The sequence below is a fragment of the Tachyglossus aculeatus genome, chromosome 3, assembly GCF_015852505.1.
Source record: "Tachyglossus aculeatus isolate mTacAcu1 chromosome 3, mTacAcu1.pri, whole genome shotgun sequence".
NCBI lineage: Eukaryota > Metazoa > Chordata > Mammalia > Monotremata > Tachyglossidae > Tachyglossus > Tachyglossus aculeatus.
In genome coordinates, this window is record NC_052068.1 from 82974768 (window position 1) to 83000158 (window position 25391).

Here is a 25391-nt window from a genome sequence, read left to right on the forward strand (position 1 = left end):
CACTTTCCTCCTTTCTTTTGCTGCTAGTATGTGGGTATATGCAGGGATTTTGTTTCTTTGTCCTGAAGAAATGGGTAAGTGTGGCTCGGTGGAAAGAGCACAGGCTTTGGAGTCAGAGGTCATGGGTTCAAATCCTGGCTCCGCCAATTGTCAGCTGTGTGATTTTGGGCAAGTCACTTCTCTGTGCCTCAGTTACCTCATCTGTAAAATGGGGATTAAGACTGTGAGCCCCCCTTGGGACAACCTGATTACCTTGTATCCTCCCCAGTGCTTAGAACAGTGCTTTGCACATTGCCTATTATTATTATTATTATTATTATTATTATTATAAATGTGAAGTCTACAAGGTGTTTCATGTTTTATTTCCTTTGTGTAGACATGGAAAAATACCCTATCTCAATCATATTTTTCTGATGTAATAACGAGGCTAGTTGAGTTGGAAATATAACTTGGAAATCAGTGAGTTGCATGTTTTGAATTCAGTAAAGATTCCCAGGGAAGTTATATTTGGGAGAGTTTAGAATCAGCACTTGTGGGAAGGGAACGTTTCTGCCAGATCTGTTAAATGTATGGTATTTGTTAGGTGCTCACTATGTGTCAAGCAGTGTTCTAAGCAATCAATCAATCAATCAATCGTATTTATTGAGTGCTTACTGTGTGCAGAGCACTGTACTAAGCACTTGGGAAGTACAAGTTGGCAACATATAGAGACAGTCCCTACCCAACAGTGGGCTCACAGTCTAAAAAAGCACTGGGTTCGATGCAAATTAATCAGGTTAGACATAATCCTTGTCTCATAAAGGGCTCACAGTCTGCATGTTGTATTGTACTTTCCCAAGTGCTTAGTACAATGCTCTGCACACAATCTACAACAAATATTGAGTGATTGTACATGTTTTTCCAAAAGTACTGTCAGTGACCTTTTCCTGGCAGCATCGTTCATTCAGTCATATTTATTGAGCACTTATTGTGTGCCAAAGGACTGCTGATGCCAAAGCAGTCATTCATATATACCCAATTTCTTCAGTTTGTCAATATTCATCTTGTTCCTATGGATGACTTTTACTCTCAGCAACTTCCTATGTGAGGTACCCATGTTCAGTCTCATTTGCTTAATTTGTCAGTAGGGAGTATATCTCTTTAGGCCTCTGTAAAACCCATACCATATTAAATTCATTCATTTTGGCTTCCTTGCCCTATTCCCTGTGTCCTTGATTTGTCTTGAATGGCGTGACCTTCAATTGGCAGCTGCATTATTCATAGATTTGCTTCATTTATCTGTTAAGACTCTGTTTCCCTATTCGTAACCAGAATTGCTTTGTTTGGGTGGCCTAATCTACCTGTTTGATATATTCCTGATATTAACTCTCCATTGGCCATTTCTGCAGTCTTGCGAAATTTTCAAATTCTCCCTAGACAGTACACAGAATACTTAGTGATGAAAACAGGCTTCAGGCTATTCTTGATTTCATTGTTATTTTGTAATTAATCTACTACAGTCTCAGAACTGCTGTGAACTTCCAAGATTCAGACTCAAGTAAGTAGGTCCAAACTTTGATTTGGAATTGGGAATGACTAAAAATATCATGATTTCCCAATATTGTTACTTTTGGCCAGTTATGTAAGCTAATAACTGATGACCCAGTACCTATCTGGATAAATCATGGATCATCTTCTCAAAGCTTCACTTGGGACACATCCCTCCATTTGTTGAATTCATCCACTGGCTTCCCAAGTTCCTACGCATCAAAGAAAAACTAACAGTTGGCTTTAGGGCTCTCCACCAACTCAGCCCCATTTAACTATCTACTTTCTTCACCTACTATTCCCCAACTCCCTCTCTTTGTTTCTCCCAAGTTAATCTTCAAACCGTATCTGACTCTCAACTCTCCCTCTCCCATTTCTTTGCTTCGACTGTTTCCCTGGCAGTCTCCCTCCCCAAATCTGACAGATCCTTCCTTTCCCCATGTTCATGGCTCCCACTAAAATATCCCTTTCCCACTTAGTACCCAGAATGTGCAGCTGTATAAACCTGACTTGTGAATCCTCAACACATTTGTACCTATGTATATTTAGTTTGATATTCATTTTGACTATTCACTTTTTAAATATTGAATGTGGTAATTGTATTGGTATCGGTCATATTTAAAAATGCTTCTCAGTCCCCTGGATATGAAAGTAATAAATGCCTATGTGAATTACTGCATACGTAAGTATCTGTGAGTGGATGAACACAAACACAGTGCTTTTTTTCCTAGAATTTCAGAGGTCCAACTACAAATTTAAGTCCTGAAAGGTTGTCATTTGCCTGCACATTAAATCACTGGTGGAACAGGGTTTCCTGATTTCCCATTATGTGATCTGCTCAGTAAACCTATCCACTCAACTAATATCAGTTTATTTTCATGCATTCTATTATCTTGATTTAAATATTATTGTACTGATGACCGATTGTACTTGATACACTTTGTCCACTAGACAAATGCCTGTACTAAAATAACAATCTCTTCCTTTAGCCTAGGGGAAAGAAAAAACCCACTGAAATTCAACTAAAGTTCCCAAGAGAGTGTCTGTAAATAGTGTACTTGCTTTTGATATATAATGGTGACTTTTACTTAAAATAGTTGTTTCTGGAGTGGTTTGGGTACATTTATGGTCTTTAGTTTCATAATGGGTTATTAAGGGGAACTCAGGGGTGTTGGAGTTCGACTATGATATCAACCATGGTGAATTACACACTGTTCCCACAAGTTTCCTTTTGTGCTACTCTGAGCCTCTCGTGGACCCAGAATATAATTCTTTACATTTTGAATTCTTAGAAATGCTAATGAACAATGGTCAATTCAGTTCAGGGTTCTGGGTCCGACTGTGACATCAAAGAATTCTTGGAGGAACAGTGTGGTGGTTGCACTCCTTGATAGCCTTTCTAGCGGTAAGATAGTTCTTTGTAGAATCCCTCAGTTTTTCTCTCTCATTGATGAATTGATATCAGTCCTTCTTCATTCTTTCACTCAGTCGTATTTATAGAGCGCTTACTGTGTGTAGAGCACTGTACTAAGCGCTTGGAAAGTACAATTCAGCAATTCAGAGAGCCAGTCCCTGCCCACACCGACCAACATCCCCAGTTTTTCCCTTAAACATTCCCAGCATTTCTCCTTTAATAATATCTGTCGATACTCTGTCAACATAAATATCTGTTAATGAATTACATGTAATGACCACAAATGCTCTTTTCTTCACATTAATATGAGGCAAACCCTTCCTAGTTGTAGTTTATCTCATGTTTTTCTTTAAGTTACTCTAGAATACCAGTTTCTCGTATTTCAGAAGTTACTTATCTCAAAATCTGTGTGTATGATTCTAGCTAAATGAAGGTGTGGTCTGCTATATTTTTGCTTGCTGAACTAGGAATAATAGCTCTTAAGGAAATGAATCTTCTAGAGCTTACATGTTGATTGCAAGTGAACGTTAACAATTTCATTGTGACTATTGAGTAAATTTAATGAAATAAATTATTTTTAAATTTCAATATATCCTTGGGAGTGTTTAAGGTTATATTATTGCTCATGGAGATTTTGATGTACTGTATTCTCCCAAGCACTGTTAGTCCATTACTGTGCACACAGTAAGTGTTCAAGTGTTGATTTTGTTGGTTTTGGTTTAGAAAAACTGAATATAGGTCTATGGATTCATTGATTTATTGATCCAGAGAATGAGACAAGCAAATAAAAGCTAGGGAAACTAAATGATTGTCTAGAAATCCCCAAATTTGCTCATGGAGTCAATTAGTGACTCTAAATTCCTTGGAGATGCCTTTTAAATAATGGAAAGGAATTCAGTTTCAGAAGTAGCCCAAACAATATAAGATAAAGGTAAGAAAGTGAAATAGGTGTTGAAATAGAAATCGAAAGGATATACTGTGAATTGAAATAATTGAAGAGCTGTCTAAATTACTAAGGAGTGGTAATTACTAAGGAGTTAGGTTTTGCATGGAATGGAAAAAGATGATCCACAGATTACATTTTTAAATTCCTTTCCACATAACTCCCTTCTGCTAGATAAGGAAAGCTATTAAACAATACTACCCTTTGTTTTTAGATTTAGCAATCATGTGGAGATGGCCAAGTCTTGATTACTCTGGCTGTCAGGAAACAGTAGCAGTAGAAATTGTAAGGTTGTTTTAGTGGCCACAGGTGCAGTGTAGTGCACTGTATTCAGCACTTGGGAAGGAATAGCAGAAGTATGACACGTTCCTTGCCTACCAAGAGCGTATGCTCAAAATTGGGAGACAGACATAAAAATATTCACAGATAGGGCAGTCAGGATAATCGATTATACATATGTACATAAGTGAGGGAGGGTGTAAATAATCAAAGATATTTCCTGAGTGCATACTGTGTGCAGAGCACTGTACTAAGAGCTTGGGGGAAAACAAACAGTTGGTAGACACATTCCCTATCCATAAGGAGATTACAGACTAGGGAGGAAGACAGACATAATAATAATGATGGTATTTATTTAGTGCTTACTCTGTGCGAAGCACCGTTCTAAGCACTGGGGGGATACAAGGTGATCACGTTGTCCCACATGGGGCTTCCAGTCTTAATCCCCATTTTACAGATGAGGTAACTGAGGCACAGAGCTGTTAAGTGACTTGGCCAAAGTCACACAGCTGACAAGTGGTGGAGCCGGAATTAGAACCCATGACCTCTGACTCCCAAGCCCATGCTTTTTCTACTGAGCCACACTGCTTCCTGAAAATAAATTACAGCTATGTATGTAAGGACTGTTGAGGGGGAGAGTGTGGGGGTGTATAGCAAGTGCTTAAAGGGTACAGATCCAAGGGTTTAGGTGACGCAGCAGGGAGAGAGCGTAGAGAAGATGAGAGCCTAGCGGGGAAGGCCTTTTGGAGGAGATGTGCCTTTACTGAGGCTCTGAGGATGGGGAGAGTGGCCGTGTGTCCTCTATGAAGGGGGAGGATGTTCCAGGCCAGAGGGAGGAAATGGGCAAGGGGTGGGTGGTGAGACAAACGAGCTCCAATTACCATGAGTAGGTTGGTGTTAGAGGAGCGAAGTGCGCAGGCTGGGTTGGTGATGTGAAATCAGTGAGGGGGACAAGCTGACACCGAGTGCTTTAAAGCCAAAGGTATGGAGTTTCTGTTTGATGCAGAGGTGAATGAGCAGCCACGGGAGGTTCTTGAAGAGCGGGAAGACTCGGACTGAATTCTTTTTAGAAAAATGATCTGGGCAGCAGAGTGAAATAAGGACAGCAGTGGGGAGAGACATGAGGCTAGAGGTAATTGATGGTTTGTTATTTGGAGTGTTGCGAAGGTTTATTGGAGGAGGGATGGTTTATGAGAGCTTTGAAGGTGGGAAGAGCTGTAGTCTGTCAGTTTAGGAGGGGAGCAGGGACTTTCAGGTTGGTGGGCAAGTATGACCAAAGAGGTAGAAGTGGGAGAGTCAAGAGCGAGGTACAGCTAGAAAGTTAGCTTGGCAGGAATGAACAGAGTGAGTTGGAGAATAGTAAAATAGTAATTACAGCCTTTTTTAAATCCCCAAATATGTGGCAAGCTCCAGGGTAGATGCAAAACTTCCAGATCTTTTGGACCCAGTCCTCGTCCTAAACAGGGCTCACAGTCTTTCTAATCCTCATTTTACAAGTGAGGAACCTGAGGCCCAGAGAGGTTAAGTGACTTGCCCCAGGTGACATAGTAAACCAGTGGCAACTTGGGTCTTCTGACTTCAAGACCTCTATGCTTTCTGCTAGCTCATGCTCCCATGAGGTGGGTGGTTATGTAAGGTGGAGAGGAGTTGTTGGAGGGCAGTTAGCTCAGTTCTTTCTCCTAATGAGTTATGTGGGTCTATGATGACTATCTTAAACCACATCCCAGCAGTGTTGAGGAAGTAGAAGCCCTTGGTATGAATAAATCCAGTCTTAAGAGGTATGCATCAGTTGGGTGGACCCAAAGTCAGCTTCCTAGACAGGGCCCAGCAACATCACAAGCAGACAAATCCCTTATCTCGGTTAGTCCTGGATCATGGATCAGTAATTAGGTCTTTGAGTTGTAGGTTGTGTACAGCAGTGAGTCTCAGTTGAGCGTGTCACTTTGCCTATCATTTCATGACTGTCAGGATGTGGCTTTCTGTCAGCAGGGACTTAGAGTAAGCCATAACTGGATTCTCCAAAACAGTCCTCTGGGCTATCTGCCCAACAGCCTTGGCCTGTTCCTGGTTTGTACTTCAAACTCTTGCCGTGTCAGAGTCACTGACCCCTCTCCTGCTTTCTTCGAGACACCTTCCTTGTATACTCTTCCCAGTGTGCCAGAAACAGCATGGCCTAATGGAGAAAGCACGGGCTGAGGAGTCAAAAGGACCTGGGTTCTAGTTCTGGCTCCGCCTTGTCTGTTTTGTGACCTTGGGCAAGTCACCTTATTTCTCTGTGCCTGTTACCTCATATGTAAAATGGGCATAAGGGTGTGGGCCCCTTATGGGGCAGGGATGGTGTCCATCCTGATTTGCTTTGTATGCTTAGTATATATGGCACATAATACATAATAAATACCACTATTATTATTATTATTATTATTCCCCCCAGACATTAGCCCCAGGATTCCCTCTATCCACCCAGCATCCTGGTTGTGATTGCCTTTCCCCTTTCAGAGCTTCCTTCTTTTTGTAATTCTACTAATGAGACTGACCGTATACCCTCCCAAGGGCTTTTCAAAGGTGCCAGGCAGGGGTTCTTTAAAGAATTAGGAGAGAATAACAAATAGAGGCCAGTTTATGACCAGAGACTACTAGAATGTTAATAACATACATTTGAGGAAGCACAACGTGATATAAAATCCTCTGAGAACTGCGGAAAAAAGCTAGTCTGTAAAATATGTATATTAACACTATTAACTTAAAGCAGTTTAAAACCGCTTTTATACCTGTTTTGTTGGTGTGAGCTCATCTGCAATAGCAAGTCTCTGTATTTCTCTGCCTAAAGTTCCCACTGGTATGCGGACATTTTTACTGGCTCTTTCCACCATATGTTACTCTACATTTGATGGACAGTATTTTCAGCTTTTATTAAAATTCCTGACCTGACTGATTTCTTTCCACCCCCTTTGGTGGTTTGCGTAAGCAGTGTTAGAGCAGTGGGGAACTGATAATATTAACAAGCTCTCGTCCAGTTAACTTAAATATATTTATTGGCTTCATCAACTTCTCTTAACTTAGGAAAATGCATTGTAGTAACGTATAATATTATACTTTTAACAGTGAGATTTTCTTGGATGTCCTTCAGGTTATAGGATACTGCTGGTCCTTGTAAAGTCTGACTTTTAGCCTAGTGTAATGCACCAGGGCTTAAAAGTATTCTTGGCGCAATTTCATAAATAACTCCACAACTTCATTTCCCCCACCCCACTCATTTCAATTCACCTCAGTTAACTGAACTTAAAAGTAAAATGAGTGTTTGACTCCTGTCCACAGTGCTCATCACTCTTATTTATTTCAAAAATAATACCTGAGGTTATACAGCCCTAGTTTCAGAAATTCATTAAGCTGGGAGCATCTTCTAGACTGTGAGCCCACTGTTGGGTAGGGACCATCTCTATATGCTGCCAACTTGTACTTCCCAAGCGCTTAGTACAGTGCTCTGCACACAGCGCTCAATAAATACGATTGAATGAATGAATCACACCGCCCCATCACCCTCACCCCTTTTTAAAGGGCTGTTTTTCTAGAGGAAGCTCCAACAATGCCAGTTTATATTTATTTAGTCTTTCAAGAGGAGTGAATGGAAAGAAGGCAAGCTAAATTAATGGTAACTCTTTTGGACTATTCCAAGCCTTACCCTATTTCAAGTGAATCCAGTCTTTTCTATGTTAGAATATTGAGTATCTGCCAATAGCCCAGGGGCCAAATGGAATTGGCCCAGAAAGAATCACAGCTAGTCTAGCACGTTAGAGATGTATAGTTTCCCTAATTTGCATTGTTCTGTACTTGCACTTTCAATGGGTACATAAATCCTAAATCCTTAAGACCATATTGCTTGGGGTGTAAAGAATGGAAAAGCAGTTGGTGGTTAACTGCAATTTTTTTTCCCCCGGCTTTTTCCCATTCCTGAGGCGTTCGGGTTTGTTTTGTCTTTATTGTGAGTTGAAACACAGTGCATCTAGTGGACATTCTGCCAGTTTGGAATTTCCACTTGTTCAGTTTCCATGGACTTCTCCTCTGTTGGATTCCCAGCATAATCCTGGCAGACTGGTGCCTCTGAGTCACTCTTGGCCTGATCTGTCTTGGAACCAGCAAGGAGCCATCCCACAAATTCACCCTCCACCACCTCTCTCAAGGTGGTCAGCTTGTTGTCTCCTTCCCTCTTGGTTTTCTCTTCTATTTTTGTTTCCACATGAGCCCACTCCTCTGTTTTATCCATTCAGCAGTATTTCGTTTTTGGGTTTTTTATGGTACTTGTTAAGCGCTTACTATATTTTATGTGCTGTTCTAAACACTGGGGTAGTTACAATTAATCAGGTTGGTCACAGCCCCTGTCCCACATGGGGCTCACATTTTAAGTAGGAGGGAGAACAGGCTCAGCAGCATGAAACAACTTGGCCTTGCGGAAGGAACACGGGACTGGGAGCCCCTCATGGGCTCTGGACTGTGTCCAACCTGATGAGCTTGTATCTACCCCAGCACTTAGTACAGTGCCTGTCACATAGTAAACGCTTAACAAATGCCATTTAAAAATAAGAAAAACAGAAAGCCCCCACAGGTATTGAAACCCCATTTTCTATGACAAAACTGAGGCATAGAGGTTAATAAGTGACTTGCCCAAAGTCACTGATCAGGCTAGTGTCAGAGCCAGGATTAGAATCCAGGCCCTCTGACTCTTAGACCCATGCTTTTTCCACTGGGCCACACTTCCTCGTGTTGTTCATTCATTCATTCATTGTCGTATTTATTGAGCGCTTATTGTGTGCAGAACACTGTACTAAGCGCTTGGGAAGTACAAGTTGGCTCCCTACCAACACTCCCTACCCAACAATATATATAGAGACGCTCCCTACCCAACAATGGGCTCACAGTCTAGAAGGGGGACACAGACAACAAAACAAAACATGTAGACAGGTGACAAAACATGTAGACAGGTTGTTCACTTCCTGTGTGTAGTGCACTGTCTTAGGTGCTTAGTAGCATACAATATGAATATGAAATCCAGTCCTGCCCTCAAGAAGCCTGTAGAAAAATGGTTTTGGTTTGGTCATATCAATCAATGGGATTTATTGAGCACTTACTGTGTGCATAGCACTGTATTAAGCACTTACTCTCTTTGACCTTCTTTCACCTATCGCTTACCATCCCACCCTTTTATATTGCTCCGAGTGTGTGGCTCAGAGTATCCGTAGACAGTTGTTGAAGGCTATTTTAACAGCTCAAATCGACTTCAGCCCAAAAATTCCCACTTCATTCTAAATCTTACTGTATTGGAGACTTTTGAATTGGCTTTTCCCTGTGAAAATGGCTGTATTTTCTATGGCTTCTCTTAGTGTTTCATCTCCTGTGTTTTCTGTCTTCATCCTGTTACCTGTTTTATCCAAAGCATGTTTCTCCTCCCTGTAGCTCCTGCTGGTCTTCTGTGTCTCTCCAAGTTAGTTCCTTTCTCTTGCTCTCATCTAGGTCTGCCTGTTTTATTTCCCCTACCACCTTCTCTGTCTGTCTTTCTGCTAGTGTCTGCTTTCTACAGGCATGCTGTGTGTTAGCTTCTGTTTCCTGGAATTAAGTTTATTGTCTTGTCTTTTCTCCTCTATTTCTTTCCCACCTACTTTGTTCTTTCTAATCTGTGTCTGCTTTCTTCCTTCAGTCCTCTTTTAATTTTTTTTCTAAATCATGTTCTCTTCCCTCTTGTCTTTCTGGAAGTCTTTTTCCTTCCTTTAGGAATCATGTCTAAAATTGGCCTCTTTCCCCACTCTTTGGATTCATTTCTCTCTCTCTCAATAGAAGGGTTCAGTATCAATCAATCAATCAATCAGTTGCATGTATGGAGTATTTACTGTGTTCAGAGCACTGTCCTAAATACTTGGAAAGTACAGTATAGCAGTATAGCAGAGTTGATAGACATGTTCCCTGCCCTTAGTGAGCGTACAATCCAGAGGTGGAGACAGACATTAATATAAATGAATTATGGATATTCATATAAGTGCAGTGGGGCTGAGGGAGGGCTGAATAAAGGGAACAAATCAGGGCAATGCAGAAGGGAGTGGGAGAAGAGGAAATGAGGGCTTAGTCAGGGAAAAACTCTTGGAGTAGATGTGCCTTTAGTAAGACTTTGAAAGTCAGAAAGTAATTGTCAGATATGAAGAGGGAGGGCATTCCAGGCCAGAAGGAAGATGTGGACGGGGGTCAGTGGTGAGATAGATGAGGTCAAGGTACAGTGAATAGGTTGGCATATGAACTCTCTTTATTTTACTTGTACATATTTACTATTCTATTTATTTTGTTAATGATGTGCATTTAGCTTTCACTCTATTTGTTCTGATGACGTGACACCAGTCCACATGTTTTGTTTTGTTGTCTGTCTGCCCCTTCTAGACTGTGAGCCCATTGTCGGGTAGGAACCGTCTCTATATGCTGCCAACTTGTACTTCACAAGCACTTAGTACAGGGCTCTGCACACAGTAAGCGCTCAATAAATACGATTGAATGAATATGAGGAGCTGAAGTGTGGGCTGGGTTGTAGTAGGAGAGCAGCCAGGTGAGGTAGAAGAGGGCAAGGTGATTGAATACTTTAAAGTAGTAGTCTCCCTCTCTTTCTTGCCTATTTTATGTTTTCATTTTCCTCCCCTGTACTCTTTTCCCCACATTCTGTTTCTCTGTGATTGGCCTACTGTTCTGGTTATTTCATGCCCCAAGTCAAATGTTGCCTTCCCATACTAATGCCTCCAAGCCCTGAGTTGTCACAGCCTTGGTTTCCACTTATTTTTCCCCTTTGGCCTTTTCTTCACCTCCCTTCTTACTCTCCTCCCCATTTCCTTCACACCCCTTCAGTCTTCTAGGAACTAGATGCTGTCACCAGATGCCAGGCAAATAATGAATGGAACTTACTTCCCCTTCATATCTGACAGCCCACCACTCTCTACACTTTCAAAGCCCTCCCAAAATTACATCTCCTCCAAGAGTCAGGGAAGGACTTAGTTCTCCTATTTGCCCATTGCCTGTGCACTTGGATCTGGGCCCTTTAAACACTTGGTATTCACTCCACCCTGACAGGACTTATGAACACATCCTTATATTCTCCCATTTCCCCAATTTTAATGTCCTATTTCCCCTCTAAATTGTAAGCTTTCTGTGGGAGAGAAGTGCTCCCAAGTGCTTAGTATGATCTTCTGTACTATTAAACATTGATTTATTGATTGAGTAATTGACTGATTGAGTGATTGATTGATAGAGAGCAGCATCTGGGATGAGAGGGGTTGTGAGTTGTTCTTCATATTGTAACCAAAATGCAGTTTTGTGTCCACCATGCTCAGGATCTCAGAAGCTGCTTAGTCCCACTCCCCAATTTTGAGGGGGCAAGACAAGTTCCCTATTGTCCGTTTGGTGTCCATCAGAAGGGAGGGGTTCCAGGTGATCTGTGGCATGTAATTTTTTGTGCCTCCAATTCTGCTTTATCTGGGGCTGCTGCCCTGCTCATCCTCTCCTTGTTTCACCACTATCACACTATTTAAAAATTATGTGTTAATTCTGTGTTAATTAATATTTCTTCCTTTGGTTGCCCCCAAGTCACATTCATGGCAGTTTTGGATATTTCCAATGCAAAACGTTTACCCATGATTTTAAAGTTGATTTTTGTATGAAAGAAGATGCAAAGAAAAGCATGGACAATGAACAAACTTTTTCTGATCATTTGGTACAGAATATAGAACTGTGCCCTATTTGTCACTACTGCATTTAACTTTTATTCACCCAGACCCATTCAGTTGTGCAAATGATTGCAGAGCCTGGTGGACCAGAGGACATCTTAGCAAGTTTTATTAAATTGTTGTTGTTTAGTAAGTTATTGGAAACAACACACGCACTGTGTATCATAAAACTGTTGTGGCATTTATTTTATGTGAGCCATCATGTTGCACACAAGTTTACAACCACTGTAAGCATGCTGATACACTTGGAGATGTTTTTGTGGGCCAGAATGATGTTGATACACTCGTTTTTTCTCTAACTCTATTTTCCCTGTATGTTTTAATGCTATTGGGGAATTAAGGAGGTGGGCTTGTTGAGACAGAACACAGTGCAGTGTCACCAGAAATGATTGCGAGCATGTGTGCAGCCCCCGATCGAGGCAAACTTATTACTTTTCTTAATGTGGGGTTTGTCAGGAATGGAACCCCCTCATTACAGGAGAACAGAGCAGACATGAGTCCCTCAAGGGTCAGAGTCCAGCTCAAATTCCCACTCGTGTAAACTTTCCCAGCCTTTTTAGTATGATGCTCTCTGCACACAGTAAGGGCTTAATAAATGCTATTACTACTACTATATTTGTTGGATCTGGGGGGCAGCAGGATTGACCCACTTCATGGCCCGGCTGCTGCCCAAGCCATAGTTTGTCCACTCCTGATGAAGGTTAAAGCTGAATTGATTAACTTCTCTGAATCAGACTAATTAGGACTACAAAAGACAGAGAATGTCCATCTTTCTAAGCTGGCCATATCCAGTATTCTTTGTTTTAATTCACCCTACCTTTTGTACCAGGTAACCAGCTTTCTTCTGTACATATGTAGTCAGACACGGATCCATAAAATGATGATTTAAAGATTAATGAGACACAACTATGGGAAGAACAACTATGGGAAAAAGCAAAATAAGGATGGAAAACTTGGAAAAGCTGTCATTATAGTTCCAAGAGCTGTTGATCACCAAAGGATATTGAGCCTTAACAATGGGGAGTTAGGGGTGTCAGCCATTGAACTCATCAGATATATAATTACAACTATAATCGTAATATTTATAACTACAATCCAGGACTGTAAGCTCCTTGTGGGCAGGGAACATGTCTACCAACTCTGTTATACTATCCCAAGTGCTTAGTACAGTGCTTCACACACAGTATACACTCAGTAAGTACGACTGATTAATTGTATGAATTATGCTAAATAACGTGGAAGGATGGGTACTGGTTTTCTATTGCTTAAAAAACTTAGTTTGCACATACAAATTTGCCTTTTTGAAATTTTTAGTAGGTTGTAGGTGTGAGAAAATAATGAATGATTTCTCTGTGTACTTTTAGTATATACTTCCTTTTATATTCTATATGTTACAATGCTGTAACTGCTTAGCAATAGAAATACAGGACGGTTTTTATTGAGTAAACCTTTCAAGCTAATGTATTTCAAAACATTGAATGATACTTGCTGAAATCCCATTGAGCATACAGTCATTAGATAACATTTTAGACAAAGAAAATGAATTCATTTCATGATACAACTGTATTGATGTTAATTATGAGAGTTACCATGCAAATGGGCCAGGCATTATGCTAAGGTTCTGGGGTAGGCTGGTTCTGGTTTTCATGAATTTTTCTACTCTGCTTACCAAGGCATTTTCATATTTCAGCTTTTCTGGGAGAAGAGGCTTCAAGGGCTAAGTGCATCCGATGTAACAGAACAAATTATAAAAAGCATGGAGCTACCTAAAGGTCTTCAAGGTAATTGCATAGGCTTTTTTGATAAATGGCATTCCTTATTAGGTGAAATTGTGTTGGATATTTTGAATACTCTCAAGGAAAATACCAGAAATATGGTGGAATGGCTATTTGGTTTATGTTGCTCAGAAATCTTACCCAATTTCAAGAGTTCCTTCCATTTCTTCCTTGATTTTTCCATGGTGCATTTCAGCTCACACAAGTGCAGTCGAATTAACATTTATTAATAATCAAAACTGCCTGTGCTTTATTGTTTTGGGGTATTTTTTTATTTGTAAGCCTTATGCAAAATCAGTAGTGTAACTTACCCACATTGGTACTAATCCCGAGAACCCGGAAGTAAAAAGTATTAAGATCTTTCCTAACGTGAAAGTGAGCTAAACTGTTTCAGACCTCAAGGGATATATTCAAAAGGACATTTGAGGACAAATACAATGTAAGAAGACCCAGATCACTGAAATAGTCGACCTTGCTTTAAGAGTTGTATACCCTTTTATCATAGTAGTATCATAGTAGATGACATAAAAGTTACATTGAAGTGTTATTAAGTCAGTCAGCTTTTGTGTAAATCTGTGAATGCTAAATATTTCCTGTATCAGAATGTAGAGATTTTACTTAAGTAATGAGTCAATCTTTGCTGTTTTTCTTATCTGTAGTTAAAACATCCAATTCCTAACCAGTGATGGTATAAAATAGCATTCCAGGTTCACGGAGACATCCTTTCATTTGACACGCACCATACTTTTTGTTATATTTTCAGTAATACAACTGCTTTAAAAAGACCCAGATCACTGAAATAGTTGACCTTGCTCAGAGAGTTGTATGTCCCTTTTATGTACATTAGTATCGTAGTCGATGACATAAAAGTTACAGTGCAGTGTTATTAAATCAATCAGCTTTCGTGTAAATCTGTGAATGTTAAGTATTTCCCATATCAGAATGTAAAGATTTTACATAATTGATGGGCCATTCTTTGCTGTTTATCTCATCTGTAGTTGAAATATCCGATTCTGAACCAGTGATGATATAAAGACAGCAGTCCAGGTTCTCGGGGACATCCTTTCATTTGACACGTACCATACTTTTCGTTTTCACGTTTTCAGGAGTTGGCCCGGGTAACAACGACGAGACCCTACTATCTGCTGTTGCCAGCGCTTTGCACACCAGCTCTGCACCAATAACGGGGCAGATCTCTGCTGCTGTCGAAAAGAACCCCGCTGTTTGGCTGAACACATCTCAACCCCTCTGCAAAGCTTTCATCGTTACAGATGAAGATATTAGGTAAAGTGTTTGACAGTAATCGCCAGTAGATTAATTTTTTTCCCCCCATGAGACAGTCATGAACAATTAGGCGTCAGACACCATCGTCCTGCGTGGTCCTAACCACATGTATAAGGTCCAGCTTGACCAGCCAGGCCCTTTCACCCTGGGTTCATTCAACAGCTTCTTTTGGTTTGCAGTCAAAGCCACTCTTGCATTCGTGCATTCATTCAGTCGTATTTATTGAGCGCTTAATACGTGCAGAGCACTGTACAAAGTGCTTGGGAAGTACAGGTCGGCAACGGTAGAGACGGTCCCTACCCAACAACGGGCTCACAGTCTAGAAGGGGGAGACAGACAACCAAACAAAACATATAGACAGGTGTCAAGATGGTCAGAACAAATAGAATTATGGCTATATGCACATCATTAACAAAATATATAGAACAGTAAATATGTACAAGTAAAATAGAGTAATAAATATGTACAAATATATACAAGTGCTATGAAGAGGGGAAGGAGGTAGGGCGGGCGGGGGAGGAGGAAAGGAAAAAGGGGGCTCAGTCTGGGAAGGCCTCCTGGAGGAGATGAGCTCTCGGTAGGGCTTTGAAGGGAGGAAGAGAGCTAGCTTGGCGGATGTGTGGAGGGAGGGCATTCCAGGCCAGGGGAAGGACGGGAGCCCACTCTTTTAGACTGTGAGCCCACTGTTGGGTAGGGACTGTCTCTATATGTTGCCAACTTGTACTTCCCAAGCGCTTAGTACAGTGCTGTGCACACAGTAAGTGCTCAATAAATACGATTGATTGATTGATTGACGTGGGCGGGGGGTCGACGGTGGAACAGGTGAGAATGAGGCACAGTGAGGAGTTTAGTGGCAGAGTGGAGGGTGTGGGTTGGGCTGGAGAAGGAGAGAATGGAGGTGAGGTATGAGGGGGCGAGGTGATGGACAGCCTTGAAGCCAAGAGTGAGGAGTTTTTGTTTGATTCGTAGGTTGACAGGCAACCGCTGGAGATTTTTGCACCACCAGTTGCTCTCTGAGGCTCTTTCTACTATTATTATTATTATTATTTTTTTTGCCCCACAGACTTTCTAAAGCCTTGGGTTGAAATTTGATTGCTTTCCTCTGTTCAGTCTGCATCCTGCTTTCTGCCAGCATTGCATAACCATGCCACCAAGCACAGAGAGAGATTTCTGTGTATCCTTGGATGCCCTGCTTGTAGTTGCCCTACTTCACCTCCTCACATATCAAGTGCTCGAGAAGCAGGTCATCATTTATCTTCTCTCTGCAGCCGACTGAGAGGCTAGCAGAGGCATTGTTGCAGTAAGCAGCATTTCAGTGTTGGCGTACAGGCTGCATTTCAGCTCTTCATTTAATCCTCTTGCTTTTCACTGTTACGTCTGGTTTGTAGTTAGTACTGGACTCACACAAAAAGATGAGATGCAGTGGAAAGAGCACGGGCCTGCGAGATTGGGGACCTCTGGTTAATCCCAGCTCTGCCTCTTACCTGTTGTGTGACTTCGAACAAGTCATTTAACTTCTCTGTGCCTCAGTTTCCTTTTCTGCCAAAGGGGGATGAAATGCCTGTTCTTTTTCTTAGACTGCAGCTCCCATGTGGGACAGGATTGTGTCCAGTCTTCTTATCTTGTATCTACCCTAGAACTTAATACAGTGCTTGGCACCTAGAAAGCATTTAACAAATATCACATTTTTTATTATTATTAGAAGAGACATGTAGCCATAAAGTAGCCACTGTCAGGAAGATCACACCATTGTGATCACACTAATTAGAAAGTGTGAACAAGCAGGTGAGCTAACTGAAATGCTAAAGACGTTTTGTTCGGACAAGTTCTATAAGCTCATTTAATAACTCTGAGATATATCCTTTGGGTATTAAGACATTCCCTGCATAGTTTGTAATAGCCCATAACGCTTGTTTAAGCCATTTAAAAAACATTTTAGATGAGCTGTTAAGTGTCAGCCTCCCCATAGAACAACTTGACCTTGAATTACATATTGAGGTCAGAAAATTTAATTTTGAATTTATTTTTCAAGTGAATGGATGAATAAAATTTACCATAGCGTCTATTTAATTGGTAGCTCCACACCCTGCAGTTCTCATAGCATCACCCCAGAACTCAAGTGATCTTAGGAAAAAGTTGTAATACAGTGGAACCTAATCAGTATAATTTGCTGATTTTTCCAAAAATATGCAATAGCATATGCCCACACATGATTCTATTACCTGATTGGCGATCTACTCCAGGTTCATTCATTCAGTCGTATTTATGGAATGCTTACTGTGTGCAAAACGCTGTACTAGAGAAGCAGCATGGCTCAGTGGAAAGAGCCCGGGCTTTGGAGTCAGAGGTCATGGGTTCAAATGCCGACTCTTCCAATTGTCAGCTGTGTGACTTTGGGCAAGACACTGAACTTCTCTGGGCCTCAGTTACCTCATCTGTAAAATGAGGATGAAGACTGTGAGCCCCCTTTGGGACAACCTGATCACTTTGTAACCTCCCCAGTGCTTAGAACAGTGCTTTGCACATAGTAAGCGCTTAATAAATGCCATTATTATTATTATTATTATTATTATTATTACTAAGTGCTTGGGAGAGTACAATAGAACAATAAACAGACACATTCCCTGCCCACTGCGAATAAACAGTCTAGAGAGGCCTGCAGGAAGAGCAGCAGGGCACTTGGGGTGATGATGGTGAGCAGAAACTAGCATTCTAGGTTACCCAATCCCGCGGACTCTGTCCCACCTGATTACCTTGTGTCTAGTCCAGCACTCGGTACAGTGGCTGACATATTCATTCAATTAAAAAATATTAAGCGTTAACAAATACCATGAAAACCGCCGCCAAAACTTCAGCGTTTAATTTCTCAGAAAGCAGTGCTATCAAAACGTTTCAAGTGGTGACTTGGCTAATTTGGTCCAGAGTATTAAAGTGTTATTTTGTTTTATGAAATAGTTAAGCTCCAACTCAGATTCATTAAGTATAAACACCCCCATCAGCATTGGTTTGGACTTCGTAGTAAAATTTTGATTTAATGGCTTGTGAGGATGTGACTTACATTTGCTTCATTTTTACACCCTTCTGGGAGTAATGATGACACATTAAAATGAGCTCTCACTATAATGGCTATTGTTTCAGGACTTGGAGTTGGAATTAACAAAGCCAAAAATTTAAGATGAATGGTGATTGACTTTCTATTGTTTCTTTGGTACTAGTTTAGTGACCTTAACTTGTTCCGTGATATCTTATATGCCAAAACCAGTTTCCCAGTTCACATTCAAGTTAATTTTTCCTCTCACTAAAACTCAGTACATATAGGTCATTAGTTTTAGACTGTGAGCCCACTGTTGGGTAGGGACTGTCTCTATATGTCGCCAATTTGTACTTCCCAAGCGCTTAGTACAGTGCTCTGCACATAGTAAGCGCTCAATAAATACGATTGATGATGATGATTAGTTTTAGGAAGCCTTTCTCGATGAAATAAATCCAGGAAATGGTGTATATTCCAAGCACAGCTAACTTAATAATCTCCCTCGTAGCTGTCATTCTGACTCAACCTCTGATAAAAACTTGGGAGAAAAAAAGAACCCCCCCAAAAAATGATCAAATATGTTATCTGGATTGTTTCATTAGATGGCAAACTTATAGGAGTTAGAGCTGCACCTTTGAATTGCCCCTTCCTTCCTCTCCCCCTCGTCCCCCTCTCCATCCCCCCATCTTACCTCCTTCCCTTCCCCACAGCACCTGTATATATGTATATATGGTTGTACATATTTATTACTCTATTTATTTATTTATTTATTTATTTTACTTGTACATTTCTATCCTATTTATTTTATTTTGTTGGTATGTTTGGTTCTGTTCTCTGTCTCCCCCTTTTAGACTGTGAGCCCACTGTTGGGTAGGGACTGTCTCTATGTGTTGCCAGTTTGTACTTCCCAAGCGCTTAGTACAGTGCTCTGCACATAGTAAGCGCTCAATAAATACGATTGATTGATTGATTGATTGTCCCATGCAAAGCTGAACACACTGCTGTGTTACTGAATCCACCAGCGTCCTAGGCATATACATGAAAACCTGTATGTAGATTAATTAGTTTCCAACTTGAAGTGGAAATTTCCAGCACCATAGGCAATTAATCACTCGATAGAAGTAGTGATTCTGAGGTTCTTGATACATCTCATTATTACATCTCATTTTTACATCTCATTACATCTCATTTTTAGACTGTGAGCCCACTGTTGGGTAGGGACTGTCTCTATGTGATGCCAATTTGTACTTCCCAAGCGCTTAGTACAGTGCTCTGCACATAGTAAGCGCTCAATAAATACGATTGATTGATTGATTGATTGATCTCATTGCCTCACAATGTTATTGATTGTTAATATTCCCAGGAATATCCAGCAGAGGGCACTTTCGAATCATTCCACTGTCTTTTCTTTATACATACAATTTTCTGGTTTCAGACAGGCATTGAAATTCTGGTATTTGCATAACGCTGCTCCGACTCTGCTTTGGGACCAGTCCCAAAATAAAAACTTGGAGGCATATGCCACCTACTTGTGGTTGTGGCATATGAAATCATTTTTCCATGTTTGGGTTTAAAACAGCTATTGATCCAAGTAGGAAAGTAGCCCACAGAAATTATACAGTAATTGTAGAGAATTTGTGGGCAGCATTGTCATCTTTTAAGGCAGGAAGAAGCAGAAAAATCAGAGGTTGTGTTGCAGATCTATTTTTTTGTTGTTCTTTTTTAATCCCCGTGGTTGGATTGAGGGAAGCAGCAGGCCTTAGTGGAAAGAACAAGGGTTTGGGATCAGAGGACCTGGGTTCTAATCCTGGCTCCTCCACTTGTCTGCTGTATGACCTTGGGCAAGCCACTTAACTTCTCTGTGCCTCATTTGCCTCATCTGTAAAATGAGGATTAAGATTGTGAACCCCACGTGGGACAACCTGATTACCTCGAATCTATTCCAGTGCTCAGAACAGTGCTTGGCACATAGTACTTAACAAATACCATAGTTATCATTGAGGGGAAATTACAGACCCCACATTTACTCTTTTGGAAGGAGTGCATAGCTAAACATAAATTCAGTTCATGTGAACACTTAGTATCAAGTGGATTACTATGGATTTCATAAGTAGTTAATTCATTTGGACCTCTTTATAGAAGTCTGTATGCTTAGAGCTAAAGTTCTTGAAAAGCTTACCTGCGAAGGGCAGTCAGTCCTGGCTCCACCACTTACCTGCTGTGTGTGACCTTGGGCGAGTCACTTAAACTTTTCTGGGCCTCAGTTTCCTCATCTGCAAAATGCCCCCTCCTACTTGAAATGTGAGCCCCAGTGGGACCTTACTATCTTTTATCTATCCCAGCGCTTAGTTCAGTGCTCGGCACGTAGTGTTTAACAAATCCCACAGTTATTATAAGGAGGTCTTTGTACTGGGCCTTAAAACCTTGCATCTAACTCCAAAAGATTGTCTTGTCTTACGCTGTCGAGTCGTTTCCCACCCAGAACGAAACCACGGACACATGTCTCCCAGAGCGCCCCACTCTCCATCTGCAATCGTTCTGGTAATGTAGCTATAGCGTTTTCTTGGCAAAGATACGGAATTGATTTATCATTGCATCCTTCCGCACAGTAAACTTGAGTCTCTGCCCTTGACTCTCCCCCATGCCGCTGCTGCCCAGCATGGGTGAGTTTTGACTTGTAGCATATTGCCTTCCACTCACTATCCACCATCCAAGCTTGGAATGGAATTGGTAGGCCCTGCTCAACACTCCCTCCCGTAGCCGAGACTGGTAGAGGACTGAAAACTCTCCAGGTGCAACCCTGAGTGGAGACCAAGAGGTTAGGACTCCCATAAATGGAAGTCCTTGTTGCAGCTTCATGTAGTGTGTACATGAAGGCTTACTACTTTCCCAACTGGCCTTACATTTATGTTGAACCTAATAATAATCGTGGTATTTAAGTGCTTACTATGTGCCAGACACTATTACTAAGCGCTGGGGCGGATACAGGCAAATCGGGTTGGACACAGTCCCTCACCCACATGAGGCTCAAAGTCTCAAACTGATCTCACAGATGAGATCACTGCGACACAGAGAAGTGAAGTGACTTGCCCAAGATCACACAGCAGAAAAGTGGTGGAGCCGGGATTAGAACCCATGACCAGAAAAGTGGTGGAGCCGGGATTAGAACCCATGACCTTCTGACTCCTGGGCCTGGGCTCTATGCACTATGCCATGCTGCTTCTCCAACCTAGAAAGTAGCAAGCAAGGTACAACTTCCCCCAGGTTTTATTAATTTTTTATTTTTATTTTTTTGCCTCTGTCATTTCTTTTGGCTTTCTTTCCTGGTCCCTATACTGGCTTAGCCCAGGAAAGGAAGAGACCTCTGAGTAAGCATGATTGCCCTGCCCCTGGTTAACATGGAGTAGTGTGAAATTGTCCTGTGTGTTTACATGGGGTTCTCACCAGAGAGGAATGTGGGATTGAGAAGTGGAGAGGCCCCCTTAGGCCCAACACTAGCAAGGAAGACAGGACCTTCTTTCTCTCCACATACCTTAAAATTATTTTTTTTTTTACTTTTCCACTCTTTCACTCTCTGCAACCAGCATCTCGAATACCACAGCCTTTTTCATTGCCAATAGTTTGTACCTCAGTAATGAGAGTCTTGCTCAATAACAGGGTACATACTGAGCCCAGGCAACAGGAGGGCCGTGTGAGTAAGCTGGTTTGGTTTTTTATGTCTCTTCCTACCCTGGTGGAAGTAAGCCAGAAGGGTGTGGAATGAACCATCGGTCCAACAGTTAGTGCCGGTACGCCCATTTCGGTTTAAATGATTTCAAAGTGGGTGATTTTGGCGGTCGAGGGAGAGTAGGGAGGCCACTCAACTACCCAGATCGGGGGTTTACCAGCGGCATGGGAGTGTCTCTAACATGGCTCCGGCCCCTGGCTGGGACTGTGACACAGGGCCCAAAGTGTGGGTGAGCCAGGCCTCGGGTCGCCAACAGTGACGCCGTCCGCTCCTGAAGTGGGCCTGCCTGGCTCTCGGTGGGCAGTGGGGTCTGCCAGTCCACATCATCATCATCATCAATCGTATTTATTGAGCGCTTACTGTGTGCAGAGCACTGTACTAAGCGCTTGGGAAGTACAAGTTGGCAACATATAGAGACAGTCCCTACCCAACAGTGGGCTCACATGCCAGCTGTTCACTGTCCTCTCGTCCCCATCTCCTGTTCCGTCTCCTCTCCCAGTTGGGATGCTACTGCCACTGCTCCTGCTGCACTAGGCTGCACAATCCCTGCGGAGGCGAGCATGGAGGCTAGGCACCGGAGTTAACCCCGCCTATTCCAGGCTGGGTGCCCCAAGGGAAGGAGTGAGGAAATGGAGAAAAGGGAGAGTAGTCCCAGCTACTGTGGCTCAAGGCTAGTAGAACCATTTTCTCCCCATTTGTAATTCATAGCCTCCTCCTCTAGCCTTGAAGTTGATGGTGGGTAGGGAATGTGTCTGTGAAACTCGGTTGTGTTGAACTCTCCCAAGCTCTTAGTACAGTGCTCTGTACACAGTGGCCTAGTGGATAGAGCATGGATCTTGGAGTCAGAAGGTCATGGGTACTAATCCCAACTCTGCCACTTGTCTGCTGTGTGACCTTGGGCAAGTCACTTCACTTCTCTGTGCCTCGGTTCCCTCATCTGTAAAACGGGGATTAAGACTGTAAGCGCTATGTGGGACAGGGACTGTGTCCAACCCGATTATCTTGTATCTAACCCCAGCTCTTAGAACAATGCCTGGCACGTAATAAGTGCTTAACAAATACCATCATCATCATCATCAGCATAAGAAGAAGTGCCCTATAGTTACCGTAGTAGTTACCATTGATTGATTAATTCAGTCCCTTCCACTTGGGGGAATTGCCCTCCCTGATCCAAGGCCTGGATTCTAGTAAGACTCCTTCTATGGTTGGTGTGGGAGAGAAAGAGGGACCAGGCCCTAAGGCTTTGGCTTTCCTAAGTGCTTAGCATGTAGTAAGAACTTAATAAATACTAACACCACCGTTTCCAGCAGCTCTAAAGGCAGTATCAGCTCCAGGCAAGAGAGGAATGAGTCATGTCTTTCATTCATTCATTCATTCAATCATATTTATTGAGCGCTTACTGTGTGCAGAGCACTGTACTAAGCACTTGGGAAGTACAAGTTGGCAACATATAGAGACGGTCCCTACCCAACAGTGGGCTCACAGTCTTGATTTTGAGACTTAGCACTCACCTTCCTCACCCTCCAGTATGGCCAAAGGAATTTATTGCTTTCACCCATTTTCCAGTAGCTTGGTCCAGGAAAAGGAGGTTCTGGGAAATCATGGCTCTGCTGCTCCTGGCTAGTGTGGCCAGAAGGTGGGTTTTTTAACTTCTCCCACCCCACTTCTTAACTGTCTACAAGTATCACTATCATGTGGTTCCCCGTCTGACCAGGCCACTGTGTGAGATTGAAATTGATTTGTGAGTGGAGGCAAAAATGAAGAAAAAAAATGATGGCTTTAATTTCCAAATCTTGGAATAAAAGTCAAAAGGGATAACAGTAAGCGCTCGGTAAACACCACTGATTAATCGATAGTCAGTGAATGATTACTCATTTCAAAAGGCATGTAAGAAGCAAGTCATTTTCAGGTTTCTCTTTCAGTAAGAAATCAATGCAGATTGCTTGTAATTCAGTAGGGTGTGGGGAGGGGATAGGGAGAGATAAGGAAGAAGGGATACTTTTTAAGAGGAACATACTGTGGGGGGAAAAACTTTTATGAGTCATACATACAACTAAAATTTTTAGTGAAGGCATGGCACTATCTGTAATATCGAACTCTTTTGTTTTCAGGGTGAATCAGTTGGGGAATGGCTCCAGCTTATTTTAAACAGCCTTTAAATAAGCCATAAAAGCTCTCCAAAGTAGCCAACATGACCTCTGTTGCCTCAGAATTCAACATTCTGGAGTTGCTTTAAGTAGGAGGTTATAATAAGTCCAAGCCATTCCTGAAATAGAACACAGCATACTGACCAAAACGTGGCTAGAAATCTAACTGACACCACTTTCTCAAGTGCCTCGATTGTTAGTGCAGAATCAGACTGAATTTAATAAATTGATCTCAAGGTCTGCTATTAGAAATTATTCATCCTAGATAAACGTCACAGGAATGTTACAAGTTAATAATAAAGCCCACAAAGTATTTTTGGAGGGGCGGTAAGGAAGAGAAAAACAGTGTTCAGACGTATAATGGTAGTGGGGTGGCTGTTTAGCATAGAAAGCGGGCCTCTTCTCACCTCATGGAGCCAAAGATTCATTGGTCTGCTGGGAGAAAAATTTGTCATCCTTGAGTCCAAAAGAGCTGGGCCACTAATTCAGAATACTCCGTAACTGATAAGCAGAAAGCATACTGTGGAGAAGAGCTTTTTAAAATCAGCAGGGATTTTTATTTAGCATCCACAATTACAGTCCCAATACTGGCCCTCAACAGGGTGCAGCGTAATAGTCACTTGCTTGAGATAATAGGTGTCAGCGGGATGAGAAGTCCAGGTCCCTTTGTCTTATAATTTGTGTGGGGATTTTAACTTTGTATTAATGGAGGATACTTTTCCTGAGAACTCCCTCATCTAGCAGCCTTAAGATTGAGTTTCTCTTGGGAAGTTAGTTGTTTTGCTTGGGTGGAACATTTTAGTCGCTGAATTTGGATTTTAATTTTATTGTTGTGTTTAGCGGCCCGTAGCATCTCTTCATCAATAGCTTCCCTGTTTCCCCTTTTGAGCTGCTCTATTCATGTAGTGCCAACTCCCTGGGATCCATACTTCAGCTTATACAATTTAATGGTACCCTGGAACTCAAAAGTTATGACAACGCATTTGTCCTCAGACTCAGCAGTGAAATCACTGTTTTCCTTCACTCTCACCCTCCTCCTTTAAATTAGTTCTTTCTAACTGAAATTCTCGTCAGCCACGGGGAATCCTGTTTTTCAAAAGCCATTTTGGGGCACATTATGCAGAATTTATTGTGATGAACCAGTTTGATGTTGAATTTGAATTTCCTCCTGAGTAAATAAAATATATTAGTTTTGAATAGCTTTGCAGTGGCATTGTAGTGACACCTTTTCAACATCCACTTCTGGCATCTGTTTAATGTATATAAGCACCTGAAAGGCAGGAACTGGATTTAAAGAAGCTTCGGACGCAGTAAAACAGTGCCATTTTCTATTTAAAATGGACTTTTTTTATTTAGGTAATGTTTTATTCAGTAGGTTGATGTTTACCCATGACAAATGTGGTTTTCGTTTGGAATAATAATAATAATAATGATGATGGTATTTGTTAAGCGCTTACTATGTGCAAAGCACTGTTCTAAGCACTTGGGAGATACAAGGTAATCAGGTCATCCCATG

General features: G+C 41.7%; 1 protein-coding gene across 1 annotated transcript in view; it reads left to right on the top strand.

The window, feature by feature from the left end:
- MBD2 (methyl-CpG binding domain protein 2) overlaps positions 1-25391 on the top strand; it is a 97562-nt gene that overhangs the window by 64301 nt on the left and 7870 nt on the right. Inside the window, 2 exon segments of the mRNA XM_038743414.1 lie at positions 13602-13692; positions 14793-14970. Of these exon segments, the coding sequence (XP_038599342.1) occupies positions 13602-13692; positions 14793-14970 (269 nt within the window).